Genomic DNA, 19,672 nt, shown 5'->3' on the forward strand with positions numbered 1-19,672 from the left:
CCCCTCCCCTCCCCTCCTACACTGAGTGACTGTCATCTATAGTGACGGGCCAGCAGTGTATGTCGGCAGTCGGCACATCAATCACATAAGCTAGCCACTACAGTGTGGTTGGATTTGACAACAATCAAACATGAATGGATTAGGAGAAATACTAACACCAGAGCTCACAGCTGCATGTCTACTGTAGAAATATTGTTTGTCACGAAAAAAAAAAAAAAAAACGAAAATAATATTAAAATTAATTTCGGCGATTTTTCGAATAGTGTTTATAGTAATCGAATAGTGTTTTGATATTCGAATATTCGAATATTCGAATATTCGGTGAATGCCCTACTTGCCACCAAGAAGCGCGTCGCCTCGGATAGCAACCAAAGTCAATTTCAGGTCAACTTATTTATACCGCAGTTGTAAATATCTAAATTAATGCTCTACTTTGTCATCCTAAAATATCACACATAAGTAGCAAAAACAGCGATCTATAAGCTCACAAGTATTTTACAGAGACCCAACAATATCCCCATGAGCAAACACTTGGCAATGGTGCCAAGGATATACTCTCCTTTAACAGGAAGAAAACTCAAACAGAGCCTGGCGGCTTTCTGCCTCGACTGGTTGGTGAGAGAGGGAGAGAGATAAATATGCATGACTTAGTTTACATCACTTCAAAAAAAAAAGGCAAAGGCAGGCATGCCAACAGTAGCGTGCTTGAGCACCGTGAAGCACGAAGCACCCGAGTTGCATACCGATAGGGTGGGAATCAACCTTACTGGATTCTGCAGGAGACTCCTTGATTGTCATTTCTCTTTGATTTGGTATCAAACTCCCCAAATTCAACAGAACACAGGAAATTACATCTACTATCGTATGTTGAAAAGGATCCCCAGACCCCCCGCTTGGGGGTGTGTGGTCAGTGCATGCAATCATACAGAGGTATTCACTTTTAAGTGATGAATGGTTATTATGAAAGATGGGTCTGACATTGTTCAGTCATCTAATCCATCTTTGTAGGCCTGTACTTTTTGCTTTTTAATGGTTGAAATTGTACCCATCATTTTCCAATGCCAGTAAAGATAAAAGTATCAAACTCACAAACTTACCCAGAACACAGGAAATTACATCTACTCTTTCTCACAGTCGGATGTTGGCAGGCCTGAGCCTGGCAGGCTGACCAGCCTCCAGTGGTGGAAAAAGTACTCAAATGTTTTACTTAAAGTTATACCATGTAACTTTTTTTATAAAACAAATCTTAAAATTGTCCTAACTGTTAAATCGCTAACGTTTTAGAACCCCCACTCTGTTATTTTCAGCTTCTGAAGCCTTCTCTTTATATGTTTTCTATGAGTTGTGAGGGGGGGAGAATTTCCCGGCAAAATGATGTCATCTCCCACATGATACACTACCGGCCAATCACAGCGCCGATCATACACCACCGGCCAATCACAGCGAGTCGTGCTGTCTCTAAAGGAAGTAGCTTCCCTCAGCAACTGTGTTTACATTGGTGAAGGAATCTTGCTTGCTACTCCCTCAATTCTGGTCTAAAAATGATGGGAGACGGCTCTACGGAATCGTATCGGCAAGGCGGAGGTGCTCGCGACGACCGCGGTGGTCCGCGGACCCCCGTTCCGGTGGTCCGCGGCGACTCTGGCCGAAAAAAGCAATACCGCTACTGACCACTAGTTGAGCAGCTTCCACAGTACAGCTTTAAGTAAAAGTATCAATATTGCAATATAGAAATACTGTAACAGTAACAGTCAGGAATTCAAAATGTACTTGAGTAAAAGTGTTTGAAAGCAAAATGTTTGAAAATAGCAATAGTAATAGAAGTAAAAGTATTGGAAATCGGAAATGCTCAAATAAAGTAAACAATACCCCAATGTCAGCCTCCAAGCCGACTTCTAAAGGCAACTTCACCCCAGAGCCATGACTCCCATTTTCTGCTGAAACATTTTTTCCATGATGATGAATAAAATAAAAGGCAATCTTTCTTTCTTTCTTTCTTTCTTTCTTTCTTTCTTTCTTTCTTTCTTTCTCTCTCCAGCATCTTTCCTCGGGATCTAAAGGAAGTGTTCGCCTCATGGAGGGCCAGGTGTGCTGAGCGGGGGAGGGAGGACCTGGCAGACAGCCTCATCAGCTCTTCCCTGTTCCTGCGCTTCATGTGCCCCGCCATCATGTCCCCCTCCCTCTTCAACCTCACCCAGGAGTACCCCGCCGAACGCACCTCGCGCACGCTCACGCTCATCGCCAAGGTGATTCAGAACCTGGCCAGCTTCAACAAGTGAGTCACTGTATCTTCCTTTTTTACCCCAGTGTTATGGAAGCTAAAGTTCTAAATATATTCTTCTCAGTGTGTGGAGGAAATAAGTACTCATTGTTTTTCAATACTGCAATGTAGAAATACTCGAGTGAAAGTCAGGAATTCAAAATTGCCTTGACAAAAGTATCGGTATCAAAATGTAGGCTACTTAAAGTACCAAAAGTAGAAAGTACTCATTATGTAGAATGTCCCTGCATAATATATAAAATGTATATTAAAAATGTAAAAAGATCTTTTTGAAAATAGCAGATCTACAAGCTCACAATGCGTTGCGTTTTTCTTTTCTTTTTTTATGCGTTGCGATGCATTGTGAGCTTGTAGATCGTCTATTTTCAAATGGCCGAAATGTATATATAGGTTGAAGTTGTTTTGTGATAATAATCAAAATCTACAAAGTAACTAGTAACTAAACTTTTCAAATAATTGTTGTGGAGGAAAAGTAGAATATTTTCCTGTAGTAGTGGAGTAGATGTAAAAGTAGCCTACTGAACATCGGAAGTACTCAAGTTACTGTAAGTACCTCAAAATTCTATTTAAGTTCAGTACTTGAGTAAATTACTTTCCACCACTATTCTTTTCCCAACCTCATGGCAGCTACCATTCTAAATATATTCTCCTGGGATCATTTTTTATTTATTTTTTTGATTTGCATGACTTGAACCTATGGTATGTCGGAACGGAAATATCCTTGGGATTCGCTGACAGCTACGATGTCAGCAAACTGCCATTTCACAGACGGCTACTGCGTTGTAGACGGAGGATCTTCTTTTCAACTGCCATGGCCTAATGCTTAACTTTTACCATGACAAATAAATATATTGTCAGGTCCAATGTGAATAGCACTCGAAAGCGATCTCAAGTTTTTGGCGGATTTTAGCCTATAGATGTAATGTTTCTAGACATGTTAATGGAGTTCACAACCACAACAACAAATATAGAATTGGAGAGACAGCACTCAGTAGAGTGTATACAGTACCTCCACCAACAATATGCAGTTGTCAAGGTACCGTTTCCTCCTCTGAGATATGATAGACTGGGATGACTCATTTTCTTTTTTTATATGTTGATAAACTGGGAGCCTTTACTGAGTAGATGAAATGCATACGTTCTGTTTTTAAGCATTTACAGTATGATGGTTCTTAAGTACCCTGCAAGCCAAATTATGTCATGATGACGTTATGATAACGTCCTCCGGTGACTTACAGAACACGGACAGATCACAGTCCATATGGGGATGATCTTGACGTCATTACCAGGACGTCATATGGACTTTTTTGTTTGACAGGATTATTGTTTTTGTTTGTTATGTTAGTTGAAATATGGTTAGATATAAGGTCATATTCTGGGACATATCTATCTATCTATTTATCTGGCCTCGATCGGACCCTCTCTGATTAATCCAGGACGTCTGTTTTCGTGGGCAGGATTTATGTTGTTTGAAATCAGGTGATATTCTTGGCCAGATCTGACTAGTCATGGTTTGACTTGATCTGGCCCCAATCGAGACGTCACTGATTGGTCCAGGTCCTGACCGTGCTTGATGGGTAACTGTTGATGGAGAGCAGGTTAGATGAGTTACTCATAGTGTACTGTATCTGTGTATTTTGCATGCATTATGGCTTGTTTTAAATGACAAGTGTGGATGACATTTCATGTATAGAGCGATAAGTTTGGCTACCACTCAATGAGATTGTTAAAGGACCACTTCACCTCTGGGACAACCAGATCTTATTTTATTGTTGTTTGGGACACGATCAACACAATCCTGAGTTATTTTTTGTGTTCAATCTGTGTTTTTAGATATTTTAGTATTTCAGCATGCTACATAGCATCATATGATGCTTTATAGCATGATATTGCATCATCTGATGCATCATATGATACAAAAGGCATCATATGACCAGTTGTTGCATGCTGAAATACTAAAATATCTAAAAAACACAGATTGAACACAAAAAATAACTCAGTATTGTGTTGATCGTGTCCCAAACAACAATAAAATAAGATCTAGTTGTCCCAGAGGTGAAGTGGTCCTTTAACTCTTCATCACACATAAAGTAATTTTTTATGTAAATGAAAGGTGAACACCCCTGAATATCAGCTGCATATGTTTTGTTTCTGTGTGTATTGCTCCTAGAGGCTATTCTCATCGTTTTGTTAAAAGAAAACTATAGTGCTTCAGTAGTGCAATTTTTCAAAGTTTGTTTCACTTGACCTTTTAAATAAAGCAAGCCATTACCAGTTATGGGATTGAAAGCTGATCATCGTTACTGTGCATGATGAAAAAATACTCTGGATTATGACTCTTCAGCTCGGCCGCCGGTGTTATGTCGAGAATTAAACGACTCCTAATCCCACACACCGAAACTTAAAACATATATTTCTATGCTCTCCTTTTTCTTTCTTTTTTCTTTTGTCATTTACATTCTAAAACCACTGTAGATTCGGACCTAAGGAGGAATACCTGTACTTCATGAATGAGTTCCTGGAGATGGAGTGGGGCTCCATGCAGCAGTTCCTCTATGAGATCTCCAACATGGAGACGGGGGGAAACGCAGGCGGCTTCGAGGGCTACATCGATCTGGGCAGAGAGCTTTCCATGCTCCACAGCTTACTCTGGGAAGTGATGGGCCAACTCAGTAAGGTAGGTGAAGTATATATACTGTATATATCGTCACTGTTGTGCAGAAACCTTGTATCTCCAAGTTTAAAATGTGTACGTTTTTCCGTAAAGTAAAGCCCTGGTGCTTGTAGATCGGCTATTTTCACTCGTTCATTCTTTTTAAAACGATAAATACAAAACGAACGGTTTTGGGCATACAAGGTTTCCAACCGACAACGACAATATACTGATGTGTTTTTTTAAATGAACAATAGAATAGGGATGGGACGATAATCGTTATTATCGTTTATTGTGATAAAAAACGACATCGTATCGTGGAGATTTAAATCTATTGTTATCCTGAGACGAATAACAGTCTAAGTCCATATTTAATTTCTTTTGAATATAGATATTTTTTTATTTACCAGACTGTAAACAACAAACTAGTCATTTTTAATCTATTAAAATGTTAATGCACTTCCCCCTCATTTTGTTCACTTGTCAGTTTTAATGTTATGTGCTCCCTTTGTCTGCTGAATATTGCTTGTACGGACTTATACTGTTGTTCCACAAACTGTTGGAGATATACTGTTTTTCCGCTTTCCACCAGTATTATGTCTTATAATTCCTAAAATATATGAGTTAAGTAAAAAGATCTAATTCAACAAAATGAGGGGGGGGGGGTGCATTAAGAATTTAACAGATTAAAAACTTCTAGTTTGTGGTTTACAGTCTGGTAAATTAAAAAAATATCTATTTCAAATATGGACTTAAGGTCTTTGCACGCTGCTGCGTTTTTCGTTGCGGAATGCGTTTTTCTGGGCAAGGAGAGAGAGAGAGATAGAGAGAGCAAGGGACCAAGTGGTGCGCGAAACGGGTGGCAGTGTGCAAACGTGACTGACATAACGTGAGGTTGATTTTTTATTTGCGTGCTCCGAAATTCACTCCGATATTCGGCCTGAAAAACGCAGCAGTGTGCAACCAGCTTTAGACTGTTTTTCGTCTCAGGTACTCAATTGGTAAAACGGACTTGGAAATAACATACTTGATAGAGCCTAAGCTGAGATGAAAGCAACATGGAGAAAGTGCAGAGAAACAGGTAGATTTTAGTTGGCTATCCTCCTCCTCATCCCCTCAGAGAGACAAAAAGGGAGGGACAGGTTCTTATCAAACAAACAGGCTACGCTCTGAGAGCTTCGTGGGATTCCTATAGCAACGGCCTTGACTGGAGATTATTGCCACAAACAGTTATGAACATCTTTGATTATTACTTCAATAAAATGCATTGTGTACATGTAAGAGATCTGTCTGCTAGACACGGAGAAAGGAAGACACAGAGAAAGGGAGAGAGAGAGAGACTCAAATAAATATAGCAGTAGAGGTCATCATAGGTTGCAAGCTAGCAGCTCAGGATGGAATGTCTGAGTGTGTGAGTATGGGTTTGCACATTATGTATGCTGTGTGTGTGTGTATGTTGTGTATATATATATATATATATATATATATATATATATATATATATATATATATATATATATATATATATATATATATATATATATATATATATTTTTTTTTTTTTTTTTTTTTTTTTGCGCAAAGCCACAAAAGAACAGGATAGAAGGCAGATTATTTGTTTGATGGTTTTAGATCCCTGCATTGGAAATGGAGTCACACGAGACCCAACTTAAGTCTGGCTGGGGCGGGCGTTTGAAAAATAAATAAATGATATATAATTGCAGATGGGAATGGGTGGTCAAAAGAAAACCAGCTGGGTTGTTCTTGCGAGACCCTGTTGCATCTGGAATAAAGCAGACGCAGCATACCTGAAGCATGCAACAGTGTGGGTGGAGCAGAGTTACAGCGTTCCATTTTGAAACGTGCTTCCTGACAGGGGGCGTGCACGCATCAATAATTGAATCGAGGCTTACTGCTTGACAGTAGGTTATTTATAAATTATTTAATCATAACCTACTGTCAAGCAGTAAGCCCTGCCCAGCCCAGCGTGTGGCTGTGGCTGTCTGTGGTGCTGTAACGGCCACCTCTCTGTCTCTCCCTCTCCGTTTGCAATGTTTTTGGGTCCCAATGGAAATATTGCAGGATTACGCAGGACCAGACGGTAATATTGCAGGATTATGCAGAACTAAACTCTGTTTCTGCTGTGGGCAGCAGCGGGCCGGGTGTTCAGGAATTAATTGCAGGTGGCGAGAAATGATCTCGGTGCTGGTAGGAATGGTCAGAAATCAAACTGGATCTGGCAGGAGTGGGACTAAGAAAGAACCAGTCTCACATAGGGCTCTACACATCACATAAACAGTCTGCATATTATTTAGGAAGGATCATACAACCACAATTTCTGGGTACTTGAATTTGACTTTTGATAATAACTCCTCCAAAACTCAAAGTCCAAAATTCAACCATAGGTTTGTGTGTGTGTGTGTGTGTGTGTGTGTGTGTGTGCGTGTGTGTGCGTGTGCGCGGGTGCGTGTGTACGTGTGATTATGATTATTATTATTTTTAATAAAGGACTCACTGGCTCATAATGTTGTCAAACTTCCCTCAGGACGCAATTCTGAAACTTGGACCTCTGCCTCGGTTGCTGAACGACATCAGCGTAGCCCTAAGAAACCCTCAGCTCCACACGCCAGCCAATCACCAGCCAGAAAGACAGAAGGATCGATTTTTCTCCCGCCCGTCTTTCAACCGCCTGATGTCCTCAGATTTCCAAAACCTTATGATGCGTGACTTGAACAGGTGATGGGATTTCTGCTCCATGCTGTGTGTTCCTTTGTTTAGCTCCTTTTATTGAGTTGCACACATATCACCCGTTGTGATGAAATGAAATGGTTTATTCTTAGACAGTGGCAGTCAAATCCCCTTTATGTTTCTATTCTGGAATAGAACGGAACTGAAACGAGCACAGACGGTATTTTGGAGACATAGGAAGAAGCTAATAACAAGATTCTGAGCCCAGAAAGGCTTCATACATGTGGTCCCAACTAGAGTTCTCAAATTCTGCCCGAACCCGACCATACCCGAACCCTACCCGACATTTAGGGTAGGGTAGGGCCTAAAATGTATGCTAATTAGTCGGGCCGGGTAGGGCCTCAGGCTCAATGAAAAAAGAAAAAATATATTTTTGTATTATTTTATTACTATTACTCTGTGATAGAGTTCTCAAATTCTTTCCCAACCCCGACCATACCTGACCCGAGCCGACGTTTTTCAGGCCGGGTAGGGCCTAAAATGTATGCTAACTAGTCTAGTTAGTTAGCCTAGTTAGGGCTGGGCCGACATTTTCAGGCCTGTTAAGAACTCTAGTCCCAATAGTGAACATGGTAAAGAATGAGTTATATTTGGTCGTGCGCCAGTGTCATGCACTGGAATTCGCTGATCTACAAGCTCACAACGCGCCGCATGGTGACACATGGTGAGCTTGTGGATCGGCTAGTTTACTACATTTACACAAGTATAAATTGCCATTAACCATTGTATTTCGGCTCTGGTTCCGCAGCTCCATAGACATCTCCCGCCTGCCCTCTCCCACCACCGGGGTCTCTGCGGTGGAAGCCCTCTCCTCTCATCTCAACATGAGGCGCCAGCCGGAGCGAGACCTCCGCTCATCATCGAGGGAAGTGTTCTATGTGACGCGGCCGCCTCTGGCCCGATCCAGCCCGGCATACTGCACCAGCAGCTCAGACATCACTGAACCTGACCCAAAGGTACTGTGCTTTGTCTAAATAGGTCATTTATCATTGTTCCCGCGACCCTGTCAGAGCGTCTCATGACCCACTTTTGGTGCCAAAATATTATATGTACTAGGACCTAACCTGTACTAGGTGGCGACGCATGTGCAGTACAGGCAGCGGTATCAGTGATGTCAGAGATTTGGGCACTGTTTCACCGGTTTATGCCCATATATGGTGTTCCGTGTCCTATGCCCATGTATGGTCTTCCATGTCCAGGCCATTATGTGATGTCAGTACTATGAAGTCGGAGTACTGTAGACAGACGGCGGACAGACAGACATTACATAAATTAATAGTTAAGGTTTGACCGCGTGAAAATATTCGCTTTTTTTTTTCATAGCTCATAGAGCTATGAAATAGCTTGTATATCTGCTATTTTTTTATATCCGAAGTATTAAAAATAATGGTTAAAGTGGTTTCATCCTTTCCTTTTTTATTTTCATCTTTTATTTTTTTAATAATTCTTTTTACATAATACAATTTCAAAACAGAAACTCAAGACTGCACCGTCACAGTAAAAATATGACCTCTTATCTTCTCCCCCCAAGATCCACAGTGTTAACAAAAGTGTCTCCATGATGGACCTCCAGGACTCCCGGATGAACAGCATCTCCAACCTCAACTCGGTGGGGGACATGCTGGCCTCCTCGCAGGCCTCCATCGCCGGCCTGGGCCACAGCTTCGGCAACCTGGGCGGCCCGCACATGGCCCGCATGGGCGGCGGGCACGGCACGCCGGGCGCCGGCACGCCGGGGGGCTCCGCGCTCCGCCTGAGCCAGATGGGCCACATCGGGGGCCCCACCGAGTCGCTCTCGCAGCAGCAGCAGCAGGCGGCGGCCGCCATGCACTTCCCCCTGTCCTTCCAGAACCCCCTGTTCCATCTGGCCGCGCAGAACGCCCCGGCGCAGTCCCAGCAGCCCCCTCCTCCTCTCCTGCTCGCCCCGGAGCCCGAGAACGGCCTCCACCACCACCACCACGACTACCACCACGCGCAGGCCTTTGGCAACAGCGCCTTCTCCCGCAGCGAGGACCTGTCGGCGCTGCGCTCGCAGAGCAGCCTGGTGCAGCCCAGCATCGTCCACTCGCACAGCTACAGCGATGACTTCACCCGGCACAATCAGGGCAACGACTACGCCTGGCGCCAGCTGTCACTGCAAGTGCAGGTAGAGGCCTTATTTTAGTTTGGTGCCCGAGGCGCGAATTAGCCGCTACGCTTCGTTAGGCCTTACGTGATGGACGGCCATCCGTGCGGGGCAAACTGAACCAAGCAATATGCTGGTTTTCCGAATGCGGATATTAAAATGTTCCTCTTAAGTTTAACAGGTTATCTTCTCTCTCAAGGTCCCATAACATAACATAACATACCTGTAACATAACATAACATAACATAACATAACATAACATAACATAACATAACATAACATAACATAACATAACATAACATAATTTAAGTAAAACGTACTTTTGTCCAATCTGTATGGTAGAGTATGTTAATTGCGACAGTAGGTTGCATTTACTGTGAAAACCTGCAGCTCAAGTGCGTCAGTCAGTCACACCTCATGTCACGCTCCATATATGGCCAAGACAGAATTCATTTGCAAGTGTGACTCAGAGCAGAAACGAATCACAAGTACTTAACAGAAAAAGTACACATGATTAACAATAAAGCAGAAAAGAAAAGTAAAAACATTAAAAAAAAAAGAAAAAGAAAAACATTTAAAACATCAATAAAAACGGTGTGGTCACACTTGCAAATTAATTACGTCCTTGTCCCTTTTATGCCCATATATGGAGATCCCTGATGTCATCAATATTAAGCCCATATCTGGGAATGCCCATATATGGACATATTGTGTCAGTCTCTGTTGTTTCAGCGCAACCTCTCTCTTTAGGGCGAGGTCGCTTCTCGCCCATAGGGCGTATTACAGGTTTAATATAATATAAAAGTTAAGCTCAATTCACATTGGATAATCAACGCGTTTCTAAAAAATAGCACTTAGGCGATCCGATTTCTGATTGTTTTGAATTAAATCTAATTAATCTAATAGCTCTGTAAACTCGGGTATGGCGGCCTGGAACAACGAGAATAACTCGGGAAAGAATATGGCTGTGAGTTAATTTAGAAAGGGTATGATGCAGCTATATCAAAGGTGTGCAGTTATGTGAAAATAATGCACACCCTCCGTCCTCCGACCATTCAGAATCCATTTATTTTCAGTGACCCTACCTTTAACTAATTTACTGTTTTTCCCCCACGGTTTTACCTCAGTAAACCTGTGATGTGACAATAAAGTTCTGATTTGATTTTAAACCTAAATCCTATAAATCTACTTGGTGTCAGGTCTGATATAACAGTTCATGATGTATGCCAATAAAAAGCATCCGTCCACTGGTGCAAGAATCTTTCATTACTTTGACAGCCGCCTGGATACAGACTGACAGAGAATACCCACAGTATATCATGCGTGGCATATTATGTAAAAATGCTCTACAGTACATTCAGGTTTATGTGCAATATCACAGGGGATTCATTATACCGGTTTGATGTTAAAGGTGGAATGTGACTTGCTATAAAGAGGTGAGGGAGGATAGTTATCACCAATGTGTTTTGCTTAATTGCTTTACAAAGAGAGAAATTACAACATAATCTTCTTTTGTCTGTCAAAAGATACATCATTCATTTAACTATCACTATATATAAATCTGTCCAAGCCTGGATTCTTTTGTTCCTGTTACATCTTTGCACCCAGCGGCTACTGGCTTGCCCCCCACCCTCATTGCCTGAATGAAAATGCACCAGTGACCAGATGGAATCTTTTCGGGCCAAGTCTGTCTACTGTAGCTTGCTGATAATTTCTCTGTTGGCGTCCTTGTCACTTTCTCATCTTGTGTCTTCCCAGGGGTGTCGCACCAAATTCTGGGCCCTGGGTACAAGGATTCGCTGCGGGCCCCCCATGAATGTTCTTCCTAAGGGGAGGGGTTTAACCCATTTAGACTGGGAACACATTATTTTGTGCTTTAACTATTGAAAATAGCAGATATACAAGATCACAGTTTTTTTTGAAAAATCGTGAAAATGTCTTTGAATATTTCAAATCCTTCTAAGGTTTTTTGAAAAACCTATGTTTCTATATCAGTGGTGCTCAAACCTTTTCATGTATTATATGTATTTGGCCACAGACCCCCATCTCAAAATATTTAGTTCCAGGGAGGGACCCCCTCAGAAACAAAATTTGAGTCACAAAATGTTCACTTAAAAAGATACATATATTCAAAGGTGCACACATTTTCACGACCTTTCAAAAGTAGCAGATCTACAAGCTCGCAGCGCGGCACTCGGTGAGCTTGTATATCTGCTACTTTTCAATAGCTAAAGTATAAAATAATTAAGGCCCCTCCCACCTTGGGCCCTAGTAACTCAGTCCCACTTTTCCCCCCCATGTGACGCCCCTGCTGCCCACTGTAGCTTGCTGATAATTTCTCTGTTTGCGTCCTTGTCACTTTCTCATCTCCCTGTCTTCCCCCAATGCAGGAATCTCTCCAGCAGCAGCTTCTCATGGGCCTGACCTCGCAGACGCCCACCGGCACGGGCACTCCGGCCTCCTTGGCCACTCCCCCCACCACCGTCCACCCCGTCCGCCACACCTCCGTCATCCCGCAGCACCTCAAGCAACAGCGCTCCTTCAACACGCCCACGGCCACGCCTCCGAGGGCTCGCCCCCAGAGCAGAAACCTCCTCCTGGACTCTTCGGAAGCGAGCTTTGGCGGCGTCGGCCAGGCGATGCCGCGTCCGCTGCAGCCTCAGCCCTCCATGCAGCCGCAGCCGTCCCTGCAACAACAGCCATCGCTGCAGCCACAGCCGTCCATGCAACAACAACAGCAACAACAGCCGCAGGAGGCGAAGGTTAGTGTGGTTTTGCATTTGTCATGGTCTCTCCGCCAGGTCGAACGGTCAGGAACACATTTATCTCTGGGGTCAAGATTATGGTTGGCTGTGACTGCCAAAGTTCGCGGGCCATGGGTAGGCAATATCCCCGCGCCGAGGGGGCGCATATTTTTGATTCGCTTTGAATGTGGGTTTGCTAGTTTGTATTAGTTTTTAATTGTAATGTAGAGCAGTCATGGGTGAGTGGGTAAAACGAAAAATAGGGAAAATGCCTGAAAAAAGTTTGCCAACAGAGCTTAAATCTGCAGCAGCTAAAATATTGCAAGATTTCATACGCATCCCATTATTAGGCATATGTATGAAATATTGACAAAGACTACAACTATAAAATATGTAGTCACATCTGTAATTAAAGCGTTCTATAATGATGAGCGCTTTTACATACTGTAGCGAACAGGATGAGGAAAGCAACCATCAAACACAATAGACATAGTTTCAGTTGACATTGCTTTTGTCTTGTTTTTTTATTTTTATTTCAGTTAACTGAAATGTGTTTTGATTTGATCCATTTTAGTTTTGGTTGTTGTATTCTGTTTTGGTTAACTCTCTGATAACCCTGCAGGAGCCACAGTCGCTGACAGACAGCCCGGCTCCTGGCCTCCCTTACCAGACCAGCTCGGCCAAGGAGAGCCAGAACCAGAACCAGAACCAGGGCCCGGGGCCCGCGGTGGCAGAGGAGTCCACTGACACACCCACCAAAAGCACCAAGAAGCCTCCGCAGCCACTGCTGCAGCCCCCGCAGCCCCACCTGCTCAAACCGGTTGGCAACAAACAGGTGAATGTGAAGCCTAATGTATGCTTCAGTTTCCCTAGTCTCGCGTAGCCAGACAACTATTCCACAATCTCTGAATGCTATATAGAGTCTGGAACAGCAGCTCCCGAATGGCGAGTAATGGAAACGGGCATTACCGTTCAAGAAAATTTATTTTAAAATGTCATTTCTGCTAAGCAGCAAGCTAAACATGCTTATGTGATTTTTATTTATATAATGATAAATGTGCGCGATGTGAGACGGAAACGGAAGTGACGAGGAGGCTTCACTTCCGCTTTAACCGGTACTCATCGTTCTTCCTTCGATGCACCAGACTGTATGCCGGGAGCATTTGCCCAAATCGCGGAGGCAACAGTCTGGCCTCGCGAGACTACAGTTTCCCTAACAGTGGGTCCGGACCCATGTGTGTGTTTTTTTTTTTTTTTAGCGATGGTCACACCGTCTCCTTAGCGTTACTGTGTGTGTCTATTTGTCTATGTGTGTCTGTAGCCTGGACCCTGGCCTGCAATACCGCTGGGTGACCAGAGAGGTGCTGTTTAGCAGCCTTGAAATGCACATGCATGCATGCACTCATGCGCGCGCACACACACACACACACACACACACACACACACACACACACACACACACACACACACACACACACACACACACACACACACACATTGAAATAAATGGACACCACCGCTCAGTTCACACTGGTGTGATTTTTTCTCTTTTTTAGTTTAAAAAAACAAGTTTGAACACAGCAAATTCCAACATTTTTCAAAAGTGTTTCATCAAGAAAATCAAGAAAATCTAATAATTTCCATGGAAGAACAAAAACACAACAAAGTTCAAGAATTAGTGAAAATAGCAGATCTACAATCTCACAACGTGGCACGAAGCGTTGTGTTGTGAGCTTGTAAATCTGCTATTGTCATGGGGAGAGACATGCAGCAAAGATTTTCGGGAACGGGACTCGAACCCACAATGCGTGTCAGGCTTCATTAGAGCCTAAGTGCCCGGACCGCTAGGCCAGCGATCCAGGCCTCTTTGTTTGGGTCTTGAGCTAAAAGGTTTGGGAACTGCTGCTTCAGCGGACACTTTCTCACTCAGTAATTAGAGTAGACTTTACACAGGACCTTAAAAGGCTAGGTCCCTAGACAGTAATAAAATCCTAAATGGAAATTGTTGATGAGGAGAAAATTAAATGTAAGGCGGTAACCCCCAAATAATGATGAATTTATCTGGCGTGCAATTATGGAATGACTAATGAAAGATGATGACATTTTGAATAGTCGTTTGCGTGGCAGTTTCACCATGAAATTGCGACATCACATGTATTTATTGTATTCATATTTCATTTTTGCTGGAGCGCTGCGAAGTTTGAATGATTCATAGTGAGACAGCCAGGCAATAGTGAAGTGACTAATGAAATATGTGTGTGGGGACGACGACGACGACGACTTATATATTATATTTTTACAAGCTACTTTTTGGAGCTGTGTGGAACACAAGCTCCCTATACGTGGCCGTGTGTGTGGGTATGTCTGCGTGTCTGTCTGTCTGTCTGTAGCCTACAGGACCTTTTGTGACCACACGAGGGCGCTGTTGTTCAGGCCAGGCCAGACACACACACACACACACACACACACACACACACACACACGCACACACACAGCTCCACTTCGAACAGAGGTTCGATTTTTTCTGGAAGGCTTGCACTTGGTGAAAATCTCACGTGGGGGCATCGGGGGGCTAGTTCCGCCAGTGCTCTGTACGGTGCAATATTGGCAGATTGTGGCTACGCACGGGCATGTGCACGTGCGCAGCAGCCATGGTGAAGGCCTGGGTATAAAACCCACCGCCCGCCACTGCAGAAAGAACATGAAATGTATATCAAAGACGGTGTTTTTCTTTTTTGTATTTCAGGGTTCTCAGTCTAACTTGAGTACCCCGGGTATGTTTGTCTTTCAGGGTTCTCAGTCTAACTTGAGTACCCCGGGTATGTTTGTCTTTCAGGGTTCTCAGTCTAACTTGAGTACCCCGGGTATGTTTGTCTTTCAGGGTTCTCAGTCTAACTTGAGTACCCCGGGTATGAACGAACGGACGGTAGCTTGGGTCTCCAACATGCCGCATCTCTCAGCTGACATTGAGAGTTTGCGACCTGACCGTGAGGGGCAACTGAAGGAGTACTCCAAGAGCATGGACGAATCACGACTTGAAAGGGTCAGTGCTCACCCCACAAATGAAATATCTATTGTATAAATTATGATGGTACATTTATTATAGAGATTGCATGTAAACTTTATTTATAAAGGAGCATTCAAAACCAGAGCAAAAGCATTGCATACAATAGGGAATCAAATAACAAAAACGACAGGATAAAACCTACAGTATAAAAGCATCAAGAACTACACTTCTGTCAGATAACTCAATACAGAATGAACCAATACAGAATTAATGAACCAATATATTTTATTATTGTAACATGAGAATAATTGCAAGTGTATATGTAATATTTAATCTTGGCGTTCAGGCTCTGCTACTCTTTTTCTCCCTGCTCAGCACAATTAGAAAACCATCATTAACCATTAAGAGCAGGGAGATCTATACATATAAATATATATATAATAACAACCCCCCCATGGGGAACAGAATAGCAGAGCCCACTGGTGGTGCTGGGGTGGCGGTGGGAGCAAACAAAGCCTCACAACCAGAGGCATGCTCAGAGGAATGCAGGATGAGCACAGGCTCAGGTGACCTTAAATACCCACCTAATAGGTCAGCTGATTGCCACGTCGCAGAATGACGTGTGGGTCTTGCTCAATACTGAACACACCCACATAGGGCAGCACAGTGCAACTTCTAATCTAAGTGTATCTGCCAGAACTCACCTCGCAGGCTACGGTAACATATATGCGAAACAAACATATCAACCAAAGTGCTTAAAGGACAACTTTGTTGAACAAGGGTTCATATTTTAGATTGTAATTAGAGAAAAGATAAGATGAATGTTTTCATGTACTGCTTTCTATTGTTTTAGCCATTTTAATTATGTTGATTTCAGTGTTTGGGGGCATGCATACAAGGGGCTAAATATGTATGTTTAGACACAAAAAGCCCATTCCCAAGATGCACTGCAATCTTTCATGGGCAGGTGTGACTTATGGGGTTTAGTAGTGTTACTTTAAATAGTAATAAAGAAATCTCCAGCATATTGTGTCTAAAACGACATATTTAGCCACTTGTACACATGCCCCCACCCACTGAAATCTAAATTGCTAAAATCTCTAAAACGATAGAAAGCTGTACAAGAAAACATCTTAACACTCATCTTTTCTTTTCTCTAATTGCAATCTAAAATATGTGTTGTCTTGTTATCTTGTTGTAAAAGAAAAACAAAGTTGTCCTTTAAGGAACAACGTTTTTAACAACATCTTAAAGAAATCCAATTACTGTGCTTTTTTTTTTTAATCTTATATACGGCATGTACTTTAATTTTCATTTATATTTCTTTCAGGCGAAAGAATATGAAGAAGAAATCCATTCCTTGAAGGAGAGGCTGAGGATGTCTCACCGCAAACTTGAGGAGTATGAACAGAGGCTGCAGTCACAGGAACAGCAAACCAGCAAGATCCTGCAGCAGTACCAGCACCGTCTGGACGACAGCGAGCGGCGACTGAAACACCAGCAGATGGAGAAAGACAATCAGATCAAAGGCATCATCAACAGGTGACATAATTTAGCAGCTTTTTGAGAAGAACAAATGGAATAGATTTCATTAGGGGTGTAACGATACATTTTAATAGTGATTCGATACATATCACAATACATGGTTGACGATACGATACATAGACGATATTGGTTCATTCATGGCGATGCAATACAATTCCATTCAATGATTTAAAATCGATATAGTAACTATTTAGCAAAGAAATGTAATCTGTGTGAAAGGTGTGGATAGTGCAGGTTTTTAAGGGAAACATGTTTTATTATGGATATAAATAAGTAAACACAGTGATTATCTGCCAAATACATGGACATTGTATATTGACAAACCTGCACCTTGACATGAACGCAGAGATTACACACATTTATCGATAGCCCAGTGTAGCTATATATGGAAAGGAAAAGTAATTAAACCCTCCTTTTCATTTTTTCTTCTTAAATACATTGCACAAAGATACAATCGATTCTTTGCACTGCCAATTCGATACGATACAAAATAAAACGATACGATTTGATTTTAGCTGTTTTCATTTCAATATACTTCAATTTGTTTTAGTTAAAAACGATATTTCGATACAGTTACTATATCGTTACACCCCTAGTTTTCATAGTTCCGTGTATACCCTCAGGCCATGAATCATGGTGCTGTGAGAGGTCTATGCCAATGTAACTGGCTGAGCCACACCAGCTGCCCATATACTGGGTCGGGGGGGGGGGTTCCCAAACGTTTCAATGCCATAGCCTCTGGCTGTGCCACCCCCGCTCACCACTCTTCTTCTAAAAAATAAAATAGAGAAATATATACCAAGCTCACATACCAAGCTAATAACAAGCTGTGTTGTGAGCTTCTTCTGTTATATTCATTCATCTTTGAAAATGTGTGTGACATTTTTAAACATACACTACTGCAGGGATCTTCAACGTTTTCAGGCTAAGGACCCCTTAGCTGAGAGAGAGATGAAGCAGGGACCCCTGTACATATTGTATAAATGTGTGTGCAGATTTTCATCGATTTCATAGATAGATTCATAGACTTGTTTGACAGCACTGTCATCAGTCTATGTTGGATTCATGTTAATGTGTATTTTCAGACATTTAACCACTTACATCGTCGATATTTTGTAAACTTGACCTTTCACTATGTACTTGGTCTGCTCTTTTTACCTCTACATCAAACCTATTGGCGTTGAGAGCTTGTAGATCTGCTATTTGTGGTTAAAGTTCTCCTCAGAATAGGGATGTGAGGGTTCAAGTTGTTAATTTAAAAGAATGATCCTACCACACAAGGATCTGGAGGACCCCCTGTAGTAACTCTGAGGACCCCCTAGGGGTCCCGGACCCCCTGTTGAAGACCCCTGCACTACTGTATATATTTTTTTATTTACATGTTTTCCACTTCTCCTCTCCTTTTCCAATTTCCCCCCTTGCGGCTCCCACTGTGAAAAATAATAATAAAGAAGCTGTAGGTTTCAAGCTCATTATAAACGGGCAGAGGGGATGCTTCACGAGTGCCTTTGTTTCTTTGTTGAATGCATTCAACTTCAAAACTTGCTGCAAGCTAAGATGGGACCGAGTTCCAAAGAACGCTTTGTTTATGCACAAGTATTATGTATCTAACCTCCAAGCAATTGAAGCAGCTTGCACACTTAACTCTCAAATACCTGGAACGCGCCTGAGTCGCGCTAGATTTTAACCACTTATTTTATGCTTTAACTTTAGAAAAATAGCAGATATACAAGCTCACAGCTTGTATATCATGCTGTTCTCAAACCTTTTCATGTCAAGGACCACCAAAATTACAGGTATTTGGCCACGGACCCCCATCTCAAAATGTGTTGTTCCAGGGACCACCCAGAAGCAAATATTTGATTTACAAATGTTCGCTTTTAAATAGATATATTCAAAGACTTGCAAAAAAAATCTTGATTTTTCAAAAATAGCAGATCTACAAGCTCGCAGCGTGGCACTCGGTGCCGCGCTGTGAGCTTGTATATCTGCTATTTTTCAATAGTTCAAGCAGTCAATAATCCTAGGCCTAATAAAGAATTATTGGCTACTCGAAATTTAACTCAGTATTTGGATGAAACATAATCGCATATAGAGGTGTAAAGCCAGGAAGGTTAGCTATATCTCCATTGACCATGCAGTGCCAAGTCAGAGATATTCATTTCAGCACCATGTAGTGCTACTGGAAGTCAATGGTATTAAGTTCAGATAGTACACTAGTCGTATTGGTATTTGTGAATCAATGTGTGTCTTTTTGTATCTTTTTGTTCCCAGACTCATGGTAGTGGAGGATGAGCTCAGAGGTGCCGATATTAAGGTTTGAATCCTGACAGGTCTGTTTTATTATTAGTGTTGCATGACTTCTTGTGTCTACAGTACACCTTCTTTATAATTATTACTGTACTTCAAATTCAAACTTTTACAAAGCCTTTGTTATGTCCAGGGCTTCTGTGCTGAAACCCTCATTAATCAGCTACAGGACAATAGCAAAGGGTATATTATCAGTGCTTCTATACTAAATATACTACACTTACTTTATGTTTAGATTATGTAAAGATGAATTGATACG

The 19,672-nt window shown here is 42.2% G+C and overlaps 1 protein-coding gene across 1 annotated transcript in view; it reads left to right on the top strand.

Annotated features, from left to right (window-relative positions):
* LOC308292310 (ras/Rap GTPase-activating protein SynGAP-like) overlaps positions 1 to 19,426 on the top strand; it is a gene marked incomplete at its 3' end in the record, with an annotated part of 37,968 nt that extends 18,542 nt beyond the window's left edge. Inside the window, exons 9-18 of the mRNA XM_080734626.1 lie at positions 2,039 to 2,275; positions 4,757 to 4,958; positions 7,480 to 7,670; positions 8,431 to 8,638; positions 9,214 to 9,828; positions 12,198 to 12,575; positions 13,174 to 13,386; positions 15,433 to 15,594; positions 16,889 to 17,100; positions 19,378 to 19,426. Coding sequence (XP_080590752.1) covers positions 2,039 to 2,275; positions 4,757 to 4,958; positions 7,480 to 7,670; positions 8,431 to 8,638; positions 9,214 to 9,828; positions 12,198 to 12,575; positions 13,174 to 13,386; positions 15,433 to 15,594; positions 16,889 to 17,100; positions 19,378 to 19,426 — 2,467 coding nt within the window. The remainder of the gene's footprint in view (positions 1 to 2,038; positions 2,276 to 4,756; positions 4,959 to 7,479; positions 7,671 to 8,430; positions 8,639 to 9,213; positions 9,829 to 12,197; positions 12,576 to 13,173; positions 13,387 to 15,432; positions 15,595 to 16,888; positions 17,101 to 19,377) is intronic.
* Between the last annotated feature and the right edge of the window lie 246 nt (positions 19,427 to 19,672).

The sequence above is a fragment of the Nannobrachium achirus genome (assembly GCF_963921795.1).
Source record: "Nannobrachium achirus genome assembly, chromosome: 10".
NCBI classification, from domain to species: Eukaryota; Metazoa; Chordata; class Actinopteri; order Myctophiformes; family Myctophidae; genus Nannobrachium; species Nannobrachium achirus.